This window comes from Pelobates fuscus, chromosome 6, assembly GCF_036172605.1.
Source record: "Pelobates fuscus isolate aPelFus1 chromosome 6, aPelFus1.pri, whole genome shotgun sequence".
NCBI lineage: Eukaryota > Metazoa > Chordata > Amphibia > Anura > Pelobatidae > Pelobates > Pelobates fuscus.
Window position 1 is genome coordinate 103,482,325 of NC_086322.1, and position 24,110 is coordinate 103,506,434.

At 41.9% G+C, this 24,110-nt stretch overlaps 1 protein-coding gene across 1 annotated transcript in view; it reads left to right on the forward strand.

Annotated features, from left to right (window-relative positions):
- The first annotated feature begins 1,007 nt into the window (after window positions 1-1,007).
- The window catches only part of ENPP6 (ectonucleotide pyrophosphatase/phosphodiesterase 6), a 47,771-nt gene continuing 24,668 nt past the window's right edge, over window positions 1,008-24,110 (forward strand). The window contains exons 1-3 of the mRNA XM_063460000.1: window positions 1,008-1,317; window positions 17,945-18,124; window positions 18,605-18,716. Of these exons, the coding sequence (XP_063316070.1) occupies window positions 1,077-1,317; window positions 17,945-18,124; window positions 18,605-18,716 (533 nt within the window). The 5' untranslated portion in view covers window positions 1,008-1,076. The remainder of the gene's footprint in view (window positions 1,318-17,944; window positions 18,125-18,604; window positions 18,717-24,110) is intronic.

Here is a 24,110-nt window from a genome sequence, read left to right on the forward strand (position 1 = left end):
TAAGCACTGTAATTGGATCAGGCCACCACTTATGATGATGTCAGCAGACTGCTTGTTTTTCTAAATCAAACAGCATGCAGATTTACAGCTTCAGGCTTGAATACAGTAAGATTTTGCTATATTTATGGAGGCATGAGGGGTCCAGGGGGCTAGATGGTGGTGTTAACACTATAGGGTCAGGAATACATGTTTGTGCTCCTGACCCTATAGTGATCTAAAACAAAACTGACACAAATTTGGTTTTTCAACACACATCAGCAAACACAAAGTATAAACAAATGGTATATTTGTTTTTAAAATGTAATAATATGAGGTGCAAAGTGGATGGAGTTTTATCATATATGCTTAATATCTCCAAAAGCAAATCAGCGCAAATGTATGGTATATTTGTATTCACATTTTAAAAACACGGGGTGCCAACTTTACAGAGCTGAGTCAAATTGGATGGCGAGTTATCTAATTTTCCATGACAAAAACCGTACGCTTATAACTAAAAATCCAAAGCAGCATAACATTTTTAACAGCACAGACGCAGCACTAACCAATCAGCTCGGTTTTATCTGTTTTGGCCTTTGTAGGGGAGCTAGATGACCTTTATTAAATCATGAATTACTCAAAAACTAAATAAGACAGAACAGAGGTTTAAATGGAACAAACCAGCACAAAGCAGCACTAACCAACCACACAGTGGATTTAAAAAAAAATGTCACAGATTGTAGGAGGGCCAGCTTCACACAGCCCAATTTTTGCCATTCAGTTTTCAATTGACTACAAATAACTCAAAAGTGAATAAACACAAAATGTATATCATGTTTAGAAACTACGTACAAATTTGCAATACTTACCTAAACATTGAGCTATTTTTTCTCATGCTGAAACTCGACCACGACCTCAATGTATCTTTATTTAACGGTTCTACATTTATTTGCCTGAGATGGAAGCACCCACTGATGACTTGTTTGAGAATTGCAGCAAAGGGTTACATGCTGCTGAATCCAAGCCCATCCCCTAGTGCAGAGCTGTGAACCTTCATTGTGTTACTGGCAGCCTACTCTAGCTGTGGTGAAGCTTTTAACATGGAACAGCACAGAACCTTCTGTATTCTCATTATAACCCTTAGCCTGGCGGCCTCTTCCTTGGCACACCATAAACTGCTGGTTTTTCTTCTTGATGGACTTAGGTTCGATTATGTTGATGATAAAGAACTTGCTGCTCTTCCTGGTTTCAAGCAGATTGTGGACAGTGGGGTAAAAGTGGATTATATGACTCCAGATTTTCCAAGTCTCTCTTACCCAAACTATTACAGTCTAATGACAGGTGAGTAGCACTACTCTGTGGGAATTACTGTTTTATCAGGTTTTTATTCTGTAATGTGGGCTTATTCCAAGAGTTTTGGACCCAAGTTCTACTCCCTTTTTTACTCTGCTCTCCGTCTTTATGGTGAACTCAAAATGTTTGCTATCAGGGTTATTCATTAAATTAGAATTGCTGGAAACTCAGTGAATTTCAAATTTTAGTCTAAATGCGCCAAACTGGAATCATAGCTGACTTGGAGAATTTCAAAATTTTGACTATTTTGTCCTAAATTTTTTAAATCACTGTGATTTCCCAGCAATTCCCAGTTTGCTCAACTTTTTTGAATAACCCTGTATTTGTAAGTAGATCACAGAGCTCCACAACAATAAAACATAGGCGGTGTTATTCACTGAATTGTGTGCTGTTAGGACATAATAGCTTAACCGAGAACAAACCTGTACATTTTTAAAATTCAGCTACAATTTGAAATGTTTTTAATTTACTTTATTTGCATTCAGAGAGCCCTGTATTTTGGTAGGAAACTTCTAATTTAAGAGTTGTGCACCTCGGTGCCTCAATGCATTAGTGGTGTCCTATTTCTAGAGGTCACAAGGTGAAATTCCCTAAAATTGCAGCAGGATATAATTCGCTAAAATGATGTAACTGTAACATTCCAAAACCTAAAGCACTTTAGCTTGCTGAATTGCTTGATGTTTGAAGTGTTTCCTTTTTTTTTAAAAAAATGAAAAAATAGAAATTGACACTTTTTTTTTAATAAATTATACTGGCTACACCCCCCGGTTGTGAAGCACACAATTGGTCCTGTTACTTCCTGGTTCGGTTAGCTTAGTGGAGGCAGCAATTGCTCAGAGCACCTGCCTTGCCAATACTTCTCATTGAGCTGCATTGGAAAGTCTGTGATTGGACAGCCAGATTACATCTGGACTCGGTATAAATTCGGATGTGGACAGTAGAGTGTCTATTAACCAAAGAGGAGTAGTTTTCCATGTGTGAGCATGTATTTGGTAATGTGCATGCTAACCCAGTGTGCATGTGTATCTTGCTGATGCACACTTTGACATAGATGATGTTCACATTGTAATTACCAGCAATCTCAGTACATCCTTTATAATGGCCAAACCTCCCAGTAACTTGGATTGCTGGTAGGAAATGGAGGTATGGCAGGCATATTACTCAGTTCAGAAACAGGTTTAGGCAAGTCCATGGTTTTACAATAGTGTGTCACCAACAGTGAAAGGGCTAAACTTTAGAACCTTTATTCTTAAACACATGTAAATGTTATGATGGAAATTCATTAAGCAGATCCCCTTTTTTTTTTTTTGTCAATCATATTTTATTGAAATTTTTCACAGGTATCAACAATATTACATAGCTCATATGTCAAACAGAGTTTTGTGCATAACATTTGCTAACATGGTTACGTCTAGTGTGTTATTGAAACATTGTTAGGACATTTAAGCAGATCCCTTTTAACTCATTATTTTATACAATTTACACCATTTATGAAGTACAACTGGCATTGCTTAGTGTGTGTTTTCTATTCCACAAATGTTAAAGAAACTTACAATGTGATCTGACATATGATATTCTGGTTATATCATATAACAATGTGTAGTTTATTAATCCATTTTATTGCTGATGTGTAACTTTTGGTGTTTTGTTGCCATTTTGACACAACTTATTTTTAGCCAAATAACTTACTCTACTTTAAATGCTTAAAGCACACAAAGTAGATATAAACACATAAAGTGATCCAAAACTCACCCTGCTCATTCTCTATAGTAAAGCGTTAATATTCTATGCAAGATAATGTCTGAGCCCCCACCTTCTTAAATTCTGCTCTGTATAATGATTGTAGAAATGTGTGGGCTAAGGTTAGAAAAACAGTTCACCAGGAATGGAAATTCACTGTTTTTTTACTAGTTTGCCATGCTACACCATTCTTGCTTTCCCCATGGATAAAGCTCATTCAGTCAGCTTTACACAGTCCCCAGCATTCTATCTCCTTCAGTGTAAACACACCTTCTGCCCACCTACAACTGGCGCATTGTGGACCAGTTTCATCCTTCCAGTGTGGGGTACCTGTATTGTAGTCCCAAACTGTAGTGGACATATAGGATGCTATGGATTGTAACTACTGTATCTTCACTACAATGGCTCACAGCAGTCACAGTTCACAGCATCTAAAGCATAGGTAGCCCTGGCACTGGCCTAACTAGCTATCTAAAACCTGGTGCTCAGTCGTGTTATTAAACTCATCGTCTTTAGAACAAAGCTACACTAACCGTGTTGGAATGGCTTACTTTGCCATTACGCCTCATGCATACTGTGAATCCATTAAGGCCCAGCCAACCAGACGGCTGTACAGTTCAGCCATCACTGCTGTTTAGTTTATTCCATAACAGATACTTGTGCTTTACAATGTTAGGCCAAATTATCAGGAAAAGTGTCCGAATAAGGATTTAAATAACCGTCCCATAGTAGGGCTTGGAGCACTGTTTTTCCAGGCTGTATTTTTTTTTTGTTACTTCATGTATAACCTGGGACAAGGGTTGTAAATTTAAAAACCATGTGCTGCTATTTTTCCTTCACAATAATTTAATTCCAAATTTATAAACGGGACTAATACTATAAATACCTGTATGCCATAAATTAAGTCATGAAGTCTGAGTTTCTCCTCAATAATAACGGCTCACACTTTGGATGATGCCGATACAGGAGGTATTGCACAGGATTTGGTTCACTTGTGCCTTTGTAGGCCTGTAACATGTGCCACCAACAGACTTTCCTTTTTGATGCTCAGTAGATATGTATGACTGGTACTCCTCTTGGCACTTGAAGCAAGGTCTATACATCTGGGTTGCTCTTTTTTTTTTTTGGTCCATTATCACAAAGTATCTCTAACATTTTGAGTATTCTGTATGTCTCCCCAAATATAACGACTAGTAATCTTATTGTGACTGGAGAGATATCAGTCATACCTCCTTTCAGAGTCTGTGAAGAGAGAAATTGTTTGGAGTTGCTGTATATCTCATACAGATATAATGTTTTGATTCCTTTCTTACTAGTATATACTGCTGTTATACCTGCTGAAGATAGTAATGTATGCTGCTTTGTGGGTACACTCAGCCTCTAGCAGTGCTTGATTACAGAATACAGTTATGTACCCTTTAAATCACTTCCAGCTGCCTTGCACTAGACTACAGTGGCATTAGAAGATTCTTGTGCTGGAATGCTCTTTGTCCTGTGGGAATAGGACTGCAGTTATTGAAATGAACACTCAGAGCACTGTAAGAACTTCATTGGAATCAATGGTTTCTATTTTAAATGCAAATATTTCATTTCAGCGCTCGTCAGCTCTGCCCCCTCCACTTCTGTTTGAGTCCAAGTCTTCAGTTAGGAAGACTTGTACCTTTTTTACTCCATTGGTTTGTGACTGGTTTGCTACTGATAGCCTTAGAGTGTCAGCTAACATTCTCAACCTATCAGCAGCTCCCAGTCTGACAGGATTATTCACCAAAGTGAAAATTCCAAGTGAATTTTACATTAAAAGTGATACTAAAGGCACCCAGACCGCTTCTTCTCATCTATCAGAGAGCCACTAGAGGCGCTACCTGGGGTTTCACGAGGTTTGATCCCATGAAACATCGCTGGACGTCCTCACACTTTGCAAGAGAATGCACAGTTTGTAGAAATTTCCTATAGAAAAGCACTGAGGTAATGCTTTCCCATGGGGAAGGCCTAATGCGAATTCAGAACTTGCCGCACATGCGCATTAGGTCCGCCCCATGCCCCCATCAGCTGACGTCAGCCAAGGAGGGGCACAACCCAGCGTCGAAGGACATTGGCACTGGAATCAGTTAAGTGAATAAATGGCTTTTAACCCTTTATTTTCCACGGAGTGGAGGGAGGGGGGCTGTGAAGGAGGTGGTGCCATAGGGCACTATAGTGTTATGAATGCAGTTTAATATTCCTAAAACTATAGTTTTCATTTAAGTCCTGAGTAGTCGAATTGACCACAATGAATTTTACTAGTTTGCCTATCGGCATGTGAGGTTCTCGCGATCACATGGTCGGAATAGCCGGCTTATGTTTATGTAGTGCCTGAGCTCTCAGACTGTCCCCCTCATGCCTGTAAAAAGTTTGTAAAAGTTATAAAACAGTTTTTAAATTAAATAAAAATTACTTATAAAATATATATATATATATCCAAGCAAATACCGGCACTCCAGGAATTTTTCAATAACACAAGTTTTCTTTATTCAATACAGGACGTCAACGAGGAGCTGAAACGTTGACGTCCTGTATTGAATAAAGAAAACTTGTGTTTGCTTGGATATATTACTTTTATATATTACCGGTATTTGCTTGGATATATTACTTTTGCTGCCAGAGCACCAGGTACCAATTTATTCCTTTTGTTGGAGTTTGCAAGAATATATATATATTAAAATACACTTAGAATTACGTTAATTGTGTGTATATATATATATATATATATATCTTTTTATTTTATTTTATTATGTATATATATTAATAAAAAATAACCAAAAAATAAATTGAAAAAAATGAAAATTTAAAAAAAGAAAATAAATTGAATAAAATTATATACCAGTTTTAATTTGTTCTAACTGTATTTTGATATTAATATACATATATATTAAATATAAAATACATTTATAATGATGTTATAATTGCATATACCGGTATGTATCTGTGTGTGTGTGTGTGTATATATATATATATATATATCAAAAATAGGTAAACAAGGCACTCCTCCTATATTAAATCTTATAAAACAAGTGCCTGATTGCTATATATATATATATATATGTGTGTGTGTTTGTATGGCATTTTAACTGTGAATGTCACAATACTGCAATAAAGTACACATTTGTATTCAGCGATGTCTCACGGGCGTGTGTGTATGTGTGTATGTATATATGTATGTGTGTGTGTATATATATATATATATATATATATATATATATATATATATATATATATATATATATATATATATATATATATATATATATATACAATTGTGATTGAAAACCCCTTCCACCTTTAGTCCTTGGAGATAGTTAATACAATGTTAAACAAAAGTCTGCACACCAGTCAAGCCATAAGACTTGCTTTTCCCACAGAAATCACAAATCTGCAGTGATGTTACTAGCGCAAAGGATTATGGGTGGGCATATGCAAATAAGTTTAACAAAGTAACACATTTTTGCCTCATTCCATTTTAAACATGCTGATGATTTGCATTAACAATTAAACCGCTGCCCATGAGTGGTTTACTGGCTTTGCATCTTTTCCCAAGTTGTGTTTCAAAGCTCTTGTATACAGCAAACACAGACTCAAAGGAATCCATGTTTAAAATGGAATGAGGCAAAAATGTGATTCTCCCTCAGGGCTCCCTTTCCCACTGGGCTGAAGCGGTTAAAATCCCAACAGCCACTTACCTTAATCCAGCGTTGTGCTCCCTCAGCGCTGGTGACCTCTCCTCCCCCGCCGGCGTCTGCTCCGAGTGCGCATGCGCAGCCAGATCCATGCGTGCATTCAAACCGCCCATAGGAAAGCATTACTCAATGCTTTCCACACTGAGAATCGCGGAAGCGGCCTCTAGTGGCTGTCAGGGAGAACATCAATGTAAACCGTCAATGTAAACATAGCAGTTTCTCTGAAATTGCTATGTTTACAGCTGCAGGATAAAAACTAGGGGGACCTGGCTCATTGAGCTGCAGTGGTCTGGGTGACTGACTGATAATGAAATTAGTTAAGGTAAAGCTGACTTTGCGCACTATGCAAATAATTTTTCTGCTTCAGTCTCTTTAACACTGTGGCATGTTCCGTTTCTTCTACACTCACTACATACACCTTTTCTCTGTCCCAGACTGAATAACAGGAGCTTCTGCCTGCTAGTAAGAAGGTTAGAACAGGAGCGGGCAAGTGAGTGCTAGGGGACAGTCCTTAGAAAGTGTGGAGCGAGTGCATCATTAGACGCACGTATGTCAAGCTCAGGGTGCTGTATGCATGGTATGCTCTTTGTTTGCGAACATGCATTCTTGGCAGACAGCCTTTCATGCATTTACACCAGGCTGACCTAATTCTTCGTGCAGACACGCCCCCTTTTTGGGCATGTTTGCCCCTTTGGGTGGTTCTGGTTACGTGACTTGCGTCAGTGGCCCACCATTTTACCTAGCCCACCGACATTCTGCTTCACCAGACACTGCTGTTAGGGGATATTAATTTACTTGAAAGATGAAAGTGAGAGGTTAGCATAGAGTATGCGTTTTCTTATAGCTATATTCTATGAGTTTCCCTCCAGTACCACCTCCAACAGATACATGACACTTGGGAGGTATAACTGGTTTAGAGTGTTCCGTCGATAAGATTCTGTAATTGTCAGCACCAGGCCCAATGGGCTCTTAATCTGGCCCTGCCCGTGAGCTGAATACAAATATGTGTATTTTATTGCAGTAACCGCTAACAGTATTGTGACATTCACAGTTAAAATGCCACGCAGAACTAAAAAAATAACATTTCTTATTTCTCTCTCTCTCTCTCTCTCTCTCTTTTAAAAAAAAATATTTTGTATTCATATTAAATTATGTTTAATACACAAATATTTGATGTGACATGAAAGCCCTGTTTCTCCTGAACAAAATTACATCTGATAAGTGTGGGTGCACATAATATGAAAGAGGTGAATTACGCCTGAACAGACATATAGTCAAATTCAAGGTTTTCTTTACATTTGTTTTGATCACAACTTGTACAATTGGCTCCGTCCTTAAGGGGTTAATGGTTTAAACCCTCAAGACAAGCCTGTGCCAGGGATCTACTTGGGATTCATAACAACTTAATTCCGATGAAGTTATGTTGCCCAGAGTGACCCTTTACTTACACCATTTAGTTTTTAGTTCCCCAATATGTTGTCACAGGAGCCAACAGTAAGTTCTACTCAGACTGTTTTTAAAAGCTACATTAATATTGACTTTGAATTACTTCTTAGGACATTCTGTTAACACACTGGGGAAGTCAGGAATGTGTTTAGCGATATGGGAAATATAGATCTGACAGTTTTATCTTTTATGAACACTCTGTGACATTTTAATGTCCAATAATTAAAATTAGATACTTTTTTGTTATAATTATAACACTCATAGCAAGAAAGCAAATGTTACCCCCTGACACACACAATTGAAAAGATATAAGGAAGATATCAGTGAGATGCTTCCCAGTGGTATTGGTCTAACATTTCGATTTATGGTGTTTAAAGGAACACTAATGCGTTAGGACAGTGGTTCCCAAACTTCTTAGGTTCAAGGCGCCCTTAATATTTCAATATTTTTGCAAGGCACCCCAAGTCAAAATTTCCAGGTTGTATATCTGTACAGCGATGCAGCATTTACTGGCGCTATAGTGTAACACCAGTGTTGGTGTTTGAAGGGGTGCTTGTATACATTTATTGTGTTTTAATACAGGGGTGTGTTTGTATGTAATGTTTGCGTCTGATTGCAGGGGTGTGTTTGAATGTAATGTTCACTTTTAAATGCGGATGTGCACTTGTGTGAAGTCAGGGCCGTCTATAATATGATTAGGACCCTGGGCAATGCATTTTCTTGGGCCCCCTGGGCCCTGCCCCTCCTATCCCTCCCCCCAATTACGCCCAATGCGCAATCACACTGACAGACGTACTGGCACATACAGACACAGACAGACATTAAAACATTCACAGATACACACTGACACACAAATATATACTGGCAGACATACTGACACACACACACAGACACATACACTGGCAGACATACTGACAGATATACTGACACACACAGATACATACACTGACAGACGTATTGACACACACACAGGCATACTGACACACACACAGACAGACGTACTGGCACATACACACAGACAGACATTAAAACATTCACAGATACATACTGACACACACATACACTGACACACAATTATATACTGGCAGACATACTGACACACACACAGACATACATACATACATACACACACACACAGGCACATACACTGACAGACGTATTGACACACACACACACACACACACAGACACATACACTGACAGATATACTGACACACACAGACACATACACTGACAGATGTATTGACACACACAGACAGACATACATACACACACAGACAGACACATACACATACACTGACACACACAGACACATACACTGACAGAAGTATTGACACACACAGGCATACTGACATACACATAGACAGACATACTGACACACACAGGCCTACTGACATATACAAACACACATACATACATACACAGACAGACATACTGACACACACAAGCATACATTTAGCCACCCTCCAGGTTCTTACCTTTTCCTGGAGGGTGGTTTCCCTGGGGTCCAGTGGCAGGCTGAGGCAGATGGGAGTTCTCCTCTGGAACTCCCCTCCGTGCCATTCTCCTCCCGCGCGGCTGTGCTCTCCGTCGGGAGGAAGTGACGTCACTTCCTCCCAGCCGGTACAGGAAGGGGCCCGGTCGCGCTGTTTAAGCGTCACAGCGCCAGACCGGGCCCCTGCTCACACATGCTCTCCGGGTGGCCCTTAGTGCATGAGCCACCCGGGGAGCCTCCTCAGCCTGCGGGCCGGTGCGGCTCTGTGCAGCCGCACCGCCGGGTCCAAGGGGGGCTGCGCAAATCGCGGGGCCCACGGGGCAGCTGCTCTGGGCCCCCCAGGAGCTACTGGGCCCGGGGCAGCTGCCCCGTTTGCCCCGCGTTAAAGACGGCCCTGTGTGAAGTATTTCTTTGAGTGAAGGGTTGTGTTTGTATGTAATATTTGTGTTAGATTACAGGAGTGTGTTTTGTATGTTGTGCTTGTGTGTGCATACACTACTACATACATAAATACTTACACAGATATACATACACACAAATTCATATACACACATACACACATAGATACACACACATACACCGACATATACACACGCACCCTGACACACACAAACATTGATACATGCACACACCATGATACAGATAGACAGTGACATAAAAGAAACACACAATGACACACAGATGCACATACAAAGATGTATATCCTGACACACAGATGTTTGCGCGCACACCCAGACACACACCCTGACACAGAAGCACACTGACATATATATATAGAAAGTCTGTGTCTTGGCACTCACCCTTTCCAAAATAAACACTAAGTAAATATAAATGCCTAGGTGCTATCCCACGTTATATTATATGAATGAATGAAAAGAGATGCACTCACAGGTCTTGATAGATAAAAAAATCGGTATTTTTATTCTCCAAACAGGATACACATTGTCCGATCGACGTTTCGACCCCTTAGGGTCTTCCTCAGGATCAATGTACCCCCACAAATAAGACAAATATATACAAAACATAAATAATGTACTCACCAATCGTGATACAGTTCCCCCACCTCCATCGTGTGTACCCGGAAGTGTCCTCGCGATCATGTGACCTGACGTGAAACGTGCGTACTGACGTATTAATTTGTTGCTAAGCAACCAGTGTAACAGTGAGTAAAACAGCGAGAACGTTGCTTGTAGGGTATGAAAATAAAGATCTGCATGTGTGTATGTTATGTATGTGGTAAAGGATCCAAGTGGCAATCCCAAAGCTATGCAAAGCTATGTAAAATCATCCATAGAGTGATCAGTGTATATAGTATATACATGTGAACGAAAAAGTAAGTTAATGAAAATTACCCAGTGAATAAGTAAAACAGTGAAACTACTGATCTCCTCTACATATGTGAAAAAGTGATGTGAGTATATTATACATAATAAACAGTGGAAATATATATATTATTTTCCAAACATACACCTACAATATTTCTAAAAAAATATATCTACTGGAAGACAAGAATGGTTCCGGCATGAGCAAGGAAAAAAGGCATATCTATATAGCAAAAATTTTTTTTTAGGACTTTAAGTATAGGCAAATAGCCAAAATCCATTCCACTTAAGTCAAAGGCACAGGTAGTCAATTGATCACTCCTACCGTCGACAACTATTCACCCTTATGGTTCTGCATAGAATGTCTTTATAACGTCCTCTAGGAATAAATATTCTGAATATAGGTAACGAAATTGGGATAAATCTAATGTCCCCTTCATCCAGACATACAGGAATATAAGAGACAGATCAGAGTCTCCAGATGAATGGACAAAAGTACGAATTCAAATAGTCAAAAAATCAAAAAATCAAAAAAGGGGGCAGCGACAGCAAAACCCAAGCCGAAACCAAACGGAGACATCCACAATAGCTGTCCCTCCCCAACCAGACATCTATAGTCTGGAGAGATAAGTACCCATGACAATGTAAGGTAGGAACTATCCATCCAAAAAAAAGGGGGAGTCTATAGTGGAAAAGTCCCTGCTCTCGGACTAAACTAACAAAGACCGGCTTAGAGCCCTGTACAAAAAGGATCGGCCATAGATAGATACCACAAAAAACAGCTATAAAGTGTTCAAGAAAACCAATGAAAATACAAATATACAGATTTACAAATTTACAAGAACATAGATAGCACTATATTCTCGTTGAGTCCCTTAGGGGCCACAGTGTCCAATCGGTGTATCCATTGGGCTTCCCGTTGTAACAGCATCCTCGATCGGTCACCCCCTCTCGACATTGGGGGGATGTGGTCTATGGCCACAAATCTTAGAGTTGGTAGTCTGTGTTCCATACTTAGGAAATGTTTTGCAACTGGTTTGTCGCTATGTTGATCTCTGAATGCCGTCATAATCGTGGATCTATGTCCTCGTATCCGATCCCGTAGTGTCAAATCCGTTTTGCCCACGAATGATAGACCACATGGACACGTGATCATATATATGACATGATCAGTGGTACATGTGATATAGTGAGGTATTTTGATTTTTAGGCCACTATGTGGGTGGGCAAATGTTGTACCACTGATCATGTGACCGCAGGTAACACAGCCAGTGCATTTATAGCACCCCTTCTTAGAAATCTGTTTAGTTTTGCGATAGCTTGCTACCGGGTCATTCTTTACCAGCAAATCCTTCAAGTTTCTGTTTCTTTTATAGCTTATAGTTGGGGTGTCTTGGAACGTTTTGGGTAGTGTTTTATCCGATCTGAGTATTCCCCAGTGTTTCTGAATGGATTCTCTGATTTTAGCGGTCCCTGTATGAAAAGTGATGGGTAGATAGATCTTGGGTGTTTTCACCGTTTTAGTAGTTCTGGTTATCGATTTTTCCCGTTCCCAGATGTCCAGTGCTCTGGTGTGGGCCAGCCTCAATATGTGTGGTGAGTATCCCCGCTCTCTAAATCTTTCCCACATCTCTTTAATCTGATGGTCACACTTGTCCATTTCCGTGTTATATCACAAGACTCTGAGAAACTGTGAGATAGGAAGGGACCGTTTGAACTTTTTGGGATGGAAACTGGACGCCATCAGTAAGGTGTTGCGGTCGGTCTTTTTCCGATGTAAAGTAAATTGTAGTTTGTCATTTTTCTTATATATTGTGACATCCAAAAATTGGATTGCCAAGCTGTCATGTTCAACACTTAACCTAACAGGCGTAGGTAGTGAATTGATCTCTCCGATCATGGTTTCCAAATCCATCAGAGTCCCAGTCCAAACAAAAAACAGGTCGTCCACAAAACGATAATAGTGCTTGATGTGTTGGCCATATTTATGCAAGATGTATGTCTGTTCAAACATAAACATATATGCGTTGGCATATGACGGTGCCATGGCCGCCCCCATTGCAGTTCCCGCTAACTGAAGGAAAAATTGGTTCTCGAACTTAAAGTAATTACATGTGAGTGCTATAGACAAAAATTCCATGAGGTATTCAATGGGCGGTCCCTCATATACTGTAGATGTAATCAAAATTTCACTCTATGGATGATTTTACATAGCTTTGCATAGCTTTGGGATTGCCACTTGGATCCTTTACCACATACATAACATACACACATGCAGATCTTTATTTTCATACCCTACAAGCAACGTTCTCGCTGTTTTACTCACTGTTACACTGGTTGCTTAGCAACAAATTAATACGTCAGTACGCACGTTTCACGTCAGGTCACATGATCGCGAGGACACTTCCGGGTACACACGATGGAGGTGGGGGAACTGTATCACGATTGGTGAGTACATTATTTATGTTTTGTATATATTTGTCTTATTTGTGGGGGTACATTGATCCTGAGGAAGACCCTAAGGGGTCGAAACGTCGATCGGACAATGTGTATCCTGTTTGGAGAATAAAAATACAGATTTTTTTTATCTATCAAGACCTGTGAGTGCATCTCTTTTCATTCATTCATATATATATATATATATATATATATATATATATATATACACACACACACAGATGCACTACCTGACACTGTATTAAAAAAAAAAATTGAAATAAAAGTAAGCATATTTCTCAACTATTCTAAAGCGCAGAGTCTCCCTCAGCACTGCCGTGACCTTCACCTCCGGTTACGTCATGCCTGCAGAATGACGGGCCAATCCAATTCTCCTTATACACGAGCATTGGGGAACATTGGTGCATGTGTAGTGCTTGCCGTGATGTGCCTACAATTCCTCCAGCACTCCTTATTGTAAAATGATTATAGCCTTTTATTGGCAAAACAACAACATTTCAACTGTGTTTCTTTATCAAGCATTACTTGAAGAAACACAGTCGAAACGTTGCTGTTTTGCCAATAAAGGGATATCATCTTTTCATAATAAGGAGTGTTGGACAATTGTTTTTTGTTTACTCTTTTATACTTATCTGGCAAGGCAGAGCCGGAGTCATTGCATCCTTAAGAAAAATAAAAGTGAGTGCTTGTTCATACCATTGTTACAGTGAGGAGAAAAAGTATTTTTTTTATTTTATTTTTTTATTCTTTCTTTTTGTGTGCATTGGGTAATGCATTTCCGAGAAGATGGCAGAGTGTAGAAGTAGTTGTCGAACACAATAGGGATTTATACTCCTTTAATCCCGCAATACTAATATGTCAAAGCGTCCGGTGAAGTAAAATGAGAGACACGCTGAGCTTATTGGACACACAGATGTGTAATATTGAGTGTGATTACATTGCGTATGGGTCACAGGCTAGTTTTTCATGCGTGTGTAGACTACATTATTGTCACCTGTTCGGTGGATAGGCAAGCTTAGGTACCGTGGGGGGTCGCCAGGGCTCCAGGGAAGTGCAAATGTGATATTAGCGTGATAGGGGTTGGAAATGGTGTCACAGAGTGGTAGCAGAAAAGTAATACAATCTCATGGCTCAAATGAGGCAGAAACCATGCTCAGCTGCAGTGAAAAGAGTCAAATAAGTATTAGACATGACAGCAGTGTGCATTAAAGAAAACAGTCGTCCCCATGAAACATAAAGTAGACACAGGTTGTTAGACACAGGTATCCAGGTTATATTAGGCACTAGTGTTAATGGGTGCTAGCTTTGGTGGCTTTCGGTATGTATGTGCTGGGTGATATGTTCTGCGTCCCCGAGCACAGGAGGTGGGGGCATGAGTGTCACCCTGCTGCCTTTCCTTGTACAGAGCGGTTCTGCCAGTGTCGGTACATTCCCTACATGGTATTGTACCTCTTGCGTTGGCCTTGTGTTCGGTTAGATGTGTGAGGGGGGACTTGTCTGTCTGTTGTGTGCGTGTAAGCTAATCAGGGCTCCAGTGTGGTGATAGTGTAGATTTGTGTATGCTTGGGGTATGAACATGTTAAAGCGAAGAAACATTAAAACAATTAAAAACAACAAAGTAAAAAAAAGAAAAGGAAACTCATAGTCAGCTTGGTCTAGCAGTCCTTTCAGTCAGGGCTCTTGTTTACCCTTTAGAGTCTCAGGTGCCCGTTGGGTGCCGGTTAGCCGTTTGTGCTTTGAATGCGGTGGAGGGTGGGGTGGTGGGTCCGGCTGGCTGAAATGGTCTGACTTTAGCCATGTCCCATACGTGAGGGGGCTTTGGTCTCTGAGCTTGGGTGGTTTGTTCCGAGTAAGGTGGCAGTCCTAGTGCTGTCAGCACGGAGTCCATTTCTGATGCGTCGGTTATGCGGGTTGTTGCACCACCATACGTGATGACCAGGCTTCTGGGGAATGCCCATCGGTATGGGATGGAGTGTTGGCGGAGTGCGGCAGTCAGGGGTTTGAACAAGCCTCTCCATATCAAAGTAGGCCTGGATAGATCTTGATAAAAAGACAAAGTGGCAGTTTTGAAGGGGTGAGTAGCCTTTCCTCTCACTGCTGCCATAAAGTTTAGTTTGGCAGACCGTATCTGGAGCTGTAGTATGACATCCCCTTGACAAGCCAGACACACCTGGTATTACAAGGACTCACTTACATGACGGCAGTAAAGAGTGTACAGAAGTGATACCACAGACTAATAATAATGACAACCCTGAGCAAGCAGGACCTGACAGCAGTCTAGTTCAAAGCATGCCAACAAGGGGTGGGAAGAGTCCAGTAATCTCAGAGAGGGCTAAAAGACTATTTGCACAACCGGGACCATTCGTCACTCTGAGTGGCAGACATTCACAACCACCTGAGAGACTTAACCTCTAGAATGTTTTTACAAGGACAGTGATTTGGACTCCAAATTTCACAATGTTGATTTATTCTAAAAGAGGGAGATGTTGGGTACTATACCAAACTTCTATAATATGAAGTTGTTAAAGTACCTACAGTGTTCCTTTAAAGAAAAGATTTAAAAGTTTAGCATGTCTGGATGTAACATACAATCCAAGTACCACACAACTACAGCACAGGAGCACTCCAGATCACTCTCCAAAAGCCGGTGCTCCACACTGCATGATCCACAATCTGTACAGTGAACTAATAAAATCCACAAAGAATTTATATGGAGGCATAAGAAAACAGGATAGATGACAGTCGGAATTCCTGAATTATAATTTATTCAGGCAGAGTATAAATAATAGTACAGAGGTTAGCACATCATTAACCCTCGAAGGTTCGCCCAGACCACTTCATCTCAATGTCATTTTAACCCTGCTATACAAAACATTACAGAATTTTTTTTAGAGTCCCAGTGCTGGAAACAAGGTACAATCCAGAAATAATGATTGTAATATATGGGGCTATAGGTTCCTATTAACGCATTTCATAAACGAAGCACTTAATCATAAGGTCTAATTGCTTTTTAACACATTTAGTGAGATTACATCCTGTGATTGATTATAATGGGGACTGTAACTACACAGCTGCTTACACGATCTTTTATGGTGTATTTCATTTCTATTAGCCATGTGCCTTACAATCTATAGTTTGACTTTACATTTTCTTTCCAAATATTATTATGAAGTCATTGATTAATTTATCCTCCACTTCCATCCACTAAAACCTAGTTTCTCAACACGTGGTACTAAAGGCAATGCCAAGAGGCAGCAGGCTGGGGGAAAATGGAAGTGGTGGCGGTAAGGGAGCCTTAATCTTGATGATCTTCCAACACTTCAGATTAATAGTTCGTACACTTTAAAAAAAAAAAAAAAAAAAAAATATATATATATATATAATTTACTACCTTTAATCTGGCTTGTTCTCCAATATGGGATTAAATATCAGTGCCTACATGTTTTATTTGGAATTTAAATCAATAGTAATTACTTTCTTGAGGGAGGGGTACTTGGGAATTCTTTTTTTCGACCTGCTGGGGTACTTCTCCATAAAAGGTGAGAGACCCTGCACTGACGCACTCTGTATCTTATTTCATTGTCTCAAGCTGTTTGACTTTAGCTCTTTAAGTAATAATTAACCATTTAAAATATCCTTCCAAGAAACATATACAGGGTTATTCGGTAAAGTGAGAATTCAAAGTGCATTTAAAATTTAAAGTCAAAATAATCAAACTGTAAAATCCTCAGTCAGCTAAACTTTTCATTCAGCTACTTTGGCCTTAAAGGAACATGTGCTAGGAATACCAACCTCTGTGATGGTCCAACCTAATGCTCCTAATAGAAGAGCATTGGGGACCTAACGACAGTCGAATCAATGCTTTCCTATGGGGGCTTCTGATTAACGTAAATTAGTTTTACTTGGTCAGTCTGACTGCCATAGAGGTGGATTTAACCCTACAGTGTAAACCTGCAGGCTAAAAGGACACAGACACGACACCCAGACCACTTCATTGAGATACAGTGTTTCTTTACATTTGAAATTCACCTTAAATTGAGCTTGAATTCTCACTTCAGTAAATATCTAAATTACAAGTCATAATTTTGAGATATATAAATTAATCTGATACATTAAAATATTCAAAGTTCCTTCAAATGGGATGCTAATGCATTGGGCTGAATGTCATACTATAGCGTTACAGCTATCATGAAAATTTCAATAAAATACTTGGCTCAGGTTTAGTCTCGGACAGACTCGCACTGCTTGACATGTACAACAATACATTACACAGAAGACTATTAGGGAATGAGCATGTGGCCATTGTCCTAGCCACCTGCTTGGGAGTGAACTGGTGGTTTTAGAATGAAATCTTATTTAATTTTTTGGCCCGCTGGCTACTATTCAGACTATGGTCTAATATTTGCACAGTAACGCCATGGATTCTGTGTTCTCTTCCCCCAGGTCGTCATTGTGAAGTGCATCAAATTACTGGCAACTTTATGTGGGACCAGAAGTCTAATAAATCATTTGACATCGGTGTCAACGTAGATAGTCGGTTACCGCTTTGGTGGGATGGATCAGAACCTCTATGGGTCACAATGGAAAAAGCAAGAAAGAAGGTCTTTATGTATTACTGGCCTGGTGAGTGTACAAGGTTCATATCCACAGGACATTCTCTTTTGGATGAGACATTCTCAATCTGAACTTGCAAGCTTTTCCCTTTTGTGAGCTTCCAGTTCTTATATTGTTTATACATTTGGATTTACAAGTTGCCTATAGAGTGAATGTAAACGTAACTTACACAATACATTTTATGTATTTTTAGATAGAAAAATTACATTTGAATGTTAATGATTTCCATGCATTCAGTTGGCGGGTGACACTTTGCGGTGGATACCTGCAGAAATTACATCGACAACCATAAAACTCTCTTCCCTATCTCTCTTCTCAGTTATATAATTCCATATATTTCTAATAAGAATTTGTTTTTCTGTGTACTTTTCAGGCAGATTACGTTGTGCATACATTTCTATTCAACCTATAAACAAAATTTACCAAGTGCTAAGGTTTGTTTACATAGCATGTGGTTCTGACAGTCTCGAGTCTTTATCACTTTCTCAGGTTGTGAAGTGGAAATTCTGGGTGTTAAGCCAAGTTACTGCCGCGAATATTATGACAACCCATCAGATGTTAATTTCATGAAGGCAGTTTCCGATGCTCTTCAGTTTTTAAGGTGAGCCTTTAAATCACCAAACTTCTTGATGGCTAAAAAATGAAAGAAGAATGTTTACTAAAACTTATATTATTATTACCATTTATATAATGCCAATAGAGACTCCAAGCACCACGCCCACTTCAAATCACTGATGTGGCCATTGTTCTTAATGGTGCTTTGAGTAAACCTCTAGACACCCTATCCTAGAATTAGTTCTTTCTTTTTTTTAAAAAGTAAAAAAAAAAAAAAAAAAAGTTTTGTATAGATAATACACTTAAACATATGCAAAAACATCACATTCAAAATAATCGATACATTTCAAATTCAGAATAACAGATACATTTAAAGTTCCTTCTGCCTTAAAAGCGGCACTGTCATGCCGAACTTACCTTTCCTCAATCTCTTCCTCTTCTCCCCCTCTCTCGGGATCTGTTATTCATTTCTTCCATTCTTCTTTAGTTTTCTTTAAAATCATAAGACAAAGTAGGGACTCTGTCTTATGGAGGATTCCTCCGCTTGACCAGCTCTGACCAGCGGAGGAGCAAAGTGTGCTTCATTTCCGCTGGTCAGAGCAATTTTCCCATGATCCCTAGCTTTCCTCCCTGTTCCCACAATGCTTCCTGTCAGTATTGCCGAACGTCCTGTCACTTAGACAGAACGCCGGCAAAACTGCCGAATTGCATCCTAACAGAATGAGCACTGTTTCTCCATTGGTGTTAGGATGCAATTCGGTACTTTGTTCGGATCGGAATTTCATTCTAATGAATGAAACTCCGATCCTATTCATTGCTGTGGCTGCATCTTGCAGCCGCTTAGTAGATAACTCCCTAATTCCCACGGTATCAGGGAGCTATCTACTAAAAGGCTGAAAGACCTAAATTGGTCTTTCAGCCAAATTTACTAACATCAAGTAAAAATGACTTGGTATTAGTAAATAATATGCCCCTACTCGCTATACCGCGAGTAGGGGCATGTCTAGTAAGCAGTGAGCAGCCTGTGGCTGCTCACTGTAGAAAAAAAAAAAAATATTGCCCCCCCAATAATGGTAATAAAGGGGGGGGGGACACTTACTGTCCTCCCCCCCGGCCCCCACCCCTGGGTGGCGGGTGGGGGCCATAATAGTAGTAGGGGGGGGGGACACCTACTGTCCTCCCCCCCGGCCCCCACCCCTGGCCGGCGGGTGGGGGCCATAATGGTAATAAGAGGGGGGGGACCTACAGTCCTCCCCCCCCCGGCCCCCACCCCTGGGCGGCGGGTGGGGGCCATCATAGTAATAAGAGGGGGGGGGACCTACTGTCCTCCCCCCGGCCTCCACCCCTGGCCGTCGGGTGGGGGCCACAATGGTAATAAGAGGGGGGGGGACCTACTGTCCTCCCCCCCCGGCCCCCACCCCTGGGCGGTGGGTGGGGGCCATAATAGTAGTAGGGGGGGGGACCTACTGTCCTCCCCCCCGGCCCCCACCCCTGGCCGGCGGGTGGGGGCCATAATAGTAATAGGGGGGGACCTACTGTCCTCCCCCCCCAGGCCCCCACCCCTGGGCGGCGGGTGGGGGCCATAATAGTAGTAGGGGGGGGGGCCTACAGCCCCCCCCCCGGCCCCCACCCCTGGGCGGCGGGTGGGGGCACTAAGTAAATTCCCCCCCCCCCCCATCAAGGTGACTAGGGGTGCCCAAGCCCCTAGTCACCCACCCCCCACCCAAATAAAAAATGCCCCTACCTACCCCCCTCACCCTAAAAAATAGTGAGGGGGGAATAAAATTGCTAACCTGTAAAGTAAAATTAAACTTACCATTCGACGTCTTCTTTTTTCTAAAATCTTCATTTTTCAGCCCCAAAAAAGGCCAAATAAAAAACCATCATAGCCGTCGAACTAAAAATAAAATAAAAAACCCGAGCGCACAAAAAAATAATCCATCTTCACCCATGGAGGGCTCCGCGCAGACTGAGCTCCGCAGGGCGGGGCAAGGCTTATAAAGCCTTGCCCCGCCCTGCAATTAGCCTAAGAACACTCTGATTGGTGGGTTTAAGCCAATCAGAGTGCTCTTTGTCATTTTACAAGCGTGGGAAAGTTCTTTGGAATTTTCCCACGCTTGTAAAATGACACAGAGCACTGTGATTGGGCCCCCCCCCCCTTATTACTATTATGGCCCCCACCCGCCGCCCAGGGGTGGGGGCCGGGGGGGCAGGACAGTAGGTCCCCCCCCTATTACTATTATGCCCCCCACCCGCCGCCCAGGGGTGTGGGCCGGGGGGTGGAGGACAGTAGGTCCCCCCCCCCTTATTACTATTATGGCCCCCACCCGCCGCCCAGGGGTGGGGGCCGGGAGGACAGTAGGTCCCCCCCCCCTTATTACTATTATGGCCCCCACCCGCCGCCCAGGGGTGGGGGCCGGGGGGGGGGACAGTAGGTCCCCCCCCTATTACTATTATGGCCCCCACCCGCCGCCCAGGGGTGGGGGCCTGAGGGGAGGACAGTAGGTCCCCCCTCATTCCCTTTATGACCCCCACCCGCCGTCCAGGGGTGGGGGCCGGCGGGGGAGGACAGTAGGTCCCCCCCCCCCCCTTATTACCCCTTTTTTTTTTTTTTTTTTTACAGTGAGCAGCTGTTTAGTGGACATGCCCCTACTCGCGATATAGCGAGTAGGGGCATTGGGGAGATTTTAATCTCCCTTGTGCTATTATGGGGGTCATATTGACCCCCATAGAGTGAGGAGGGGACCTGGGGGGCTTATGAAGTGGTGGGGAGCACTGCTCCCTGCCGCTTCTGTCTTTACATATTGCAAGGAGGGAGCTGCACGCCGGTAGCTCCCTCCTTGTAATAAACCGAACAAACAAACGAACACTGATACACAGTGTTAGTTTGTTCGTCTGATTTTTTCTATTCATTCATTCGTCTGTCTGATTGTCAGGGTACCTGAGGCCTCTACCTCTAAGGGAGGTAGAGACTTGGTGGTTTATCCGTCCAGGCGAGCTGTTTCCTCCGTTCCTCGCGGTTCATCCAGTCACTTAAACACCGGCCGCGAGGAATCCACGTCCTTTTCTAGCAGGACGCTCAATACGTGACGTCATGACGCTATCACGAGCGACCTGTCACTCAAGTGTCCGATATCCAATCGGTACTTGTCAGAGGCGTGATTTCCATCCAGAGCCAGGGTATTTAAGCTTACTCCTCACTTCAGCTCATTGCCCTGTCGTGGTTCTAGCTTGTCTAGTCACTCAGTGCTCTGGTATTCTGTTTGCTCTATTGGTTTTGACTCGGCTCGTTGTACTACCCTGCTTCTCTGTTATCCCTTGACCCGGCTTGTCTCTCGCTTATCTGTCTTCTCGTTTCCTCGACCTCGGCTTGTCTCTGACTATTCTTTATTACTCTCGGTACGTTAGTCCGGCCATTCTAAGGCCCGGTATACGTACCTTTCCACTCTTTGTACTCTGCGTGTTGGATCCCTGTCCCGATCCTGACATTACGACAGGGCCAATGGATCCTGCAGGTACAAACAGTCAGCTTGGTTCTTCGGATCCCAGGTTTGACGCCATGGAGCATAGGATGGATCAGATGGCTTTGGCACTACAGGCACTTTTGTCTCGTGCTAGTAATCCACCTGAGGAGACACGTACTCCTTCTATTTCTCCTGCAGTCTCAGGTCTAGAGGTAGCCACTGTAGGTGCTTCTTCCCGTATTACCCCACCAGTACGTTATGGCGGGTCACCGGAGAGGTGTCGTGGCTTTCTAAACCAGATTAGCATCCATTTCGAATTACAACCCCGCTCTTATCCCACAGATAGAGCAAAGGTTGGATTTATTATTACTCTACTCATTGAAAAAGCTTTGAGATGGGCCAATCCTTTATGGGAGAATGATAATCCACTAGTCTATAATTATAATGCCTTTGTAGCTGCGTTTAGAAGAACTTTTGACCCCCCTGGTAGAAAGGTCAATGCAGCTAGATTAATGTTGCGCCTTAGACAGGACAATCGAACACTTGTGGATTATGCACTAGAGTTCAGGTCCTTGGCGTCAGAAGTTAAGTGGAACGAACAGGCTTATATAGATGTGTTTCTGAATGGGTTATCAGATGTAATTCTTGACGAGGTCGCTACTAGAGAACTCCCTGAAAATTTGGAGGATTTAATTTCTTTTATATCTCGTATTGATGAACGCTTAAGAGAGAGGCAGAACACTCGAGATAGGACCCGTAGACCCTCCTTTAAACTAGCGCCTACCTTTCAAATCTCTGAGTTCGAAGACTTACGTATTCCTGAACCTATGCAGATAGGCAGTACTCATCTCACTGAGAGGGAGAGACAGTACAGGAGAAGGGAGGGTTTATGTATGTATTGTGGAGTCAGGGGTCATTTACGCCTAAATTGTCCCAATCGTTCGGGAAACGCTCGCACCTAAGTTCCTCTAGAGGACAGGCCTTGGGTGTTTCTACTTTGTCCTCTATTCACAACTACAAAGAGCTCAGGCTTCTATTACCCGTTTCTTTAAAGTGGGAGAAGGGAGTAGTTAAGACTATGGCACTAATCGATTCTGGAGCTGCTGAGAGCTTTATAGATCAGGGTTTTGCTGCCAAGCATGCTATTCCATCCCAGTTAAAAGAGACACCACTGGCTGTTGAGGCCATCGATGGTAGACCGTTACTTGAGCCTGTTATTTTCCATGAGACCATACCGATTAACTTAACTGTTGGCATCCTACATAGAGAAGACATATCCTTACTGCTCATTTCTTCTCCGTCTATTCCCATAGTTCTGGGGTACTCCTGGTTGAGGAGACATAACCCTATTATTAATTGGGAGTCAGGGGAGATAGTTTCGTGGGGACAGAATTGTCAAGAGAAATGCTTGCGGAAGGTCTCACCCCTCGGTTTAACCAACACATCGGCTAACTCTGACAACCCTACAGAGACACAAATTCCGTCTCAGTATCTAGATTTAAAGGCTGTATTTGACAAAAAGAAAGCCGATACCTTACCTCCACACAGGTCCTTTGATTGCAAAATTAACCTACTCCCTGGTACCATGCCGCCCAGAGGTCATGTATACCCGTTATCTACGAAAGAGAACTCAGTTCTAGAGGAGTATATTAACGAAAACTTAGACAAGGGATTCATTAGAAGGTCCTCCTCCCCTGCCGGGGCTGGATTTTTTTTTGTTAAAAAGAAGGATGGTTCTTTGAGACCTTGTATTGATTATCGAGGCCTAAATAAGATAACCATTAAAAATGCCTACCCGATTCCCTTGATTACCGAACTCTTCGATCGTTTGAAGGGCTCTACGATTTTCACCAAGTTAGACCTCAGAGGGGCATATAACTTGGTGAGAATCCAGCAGGGACATGAGTGGATGACGGCATTCAATACTCGATATGGTCACTATGAATATACTGTTATGCCTTTTGGGTTATGCAATG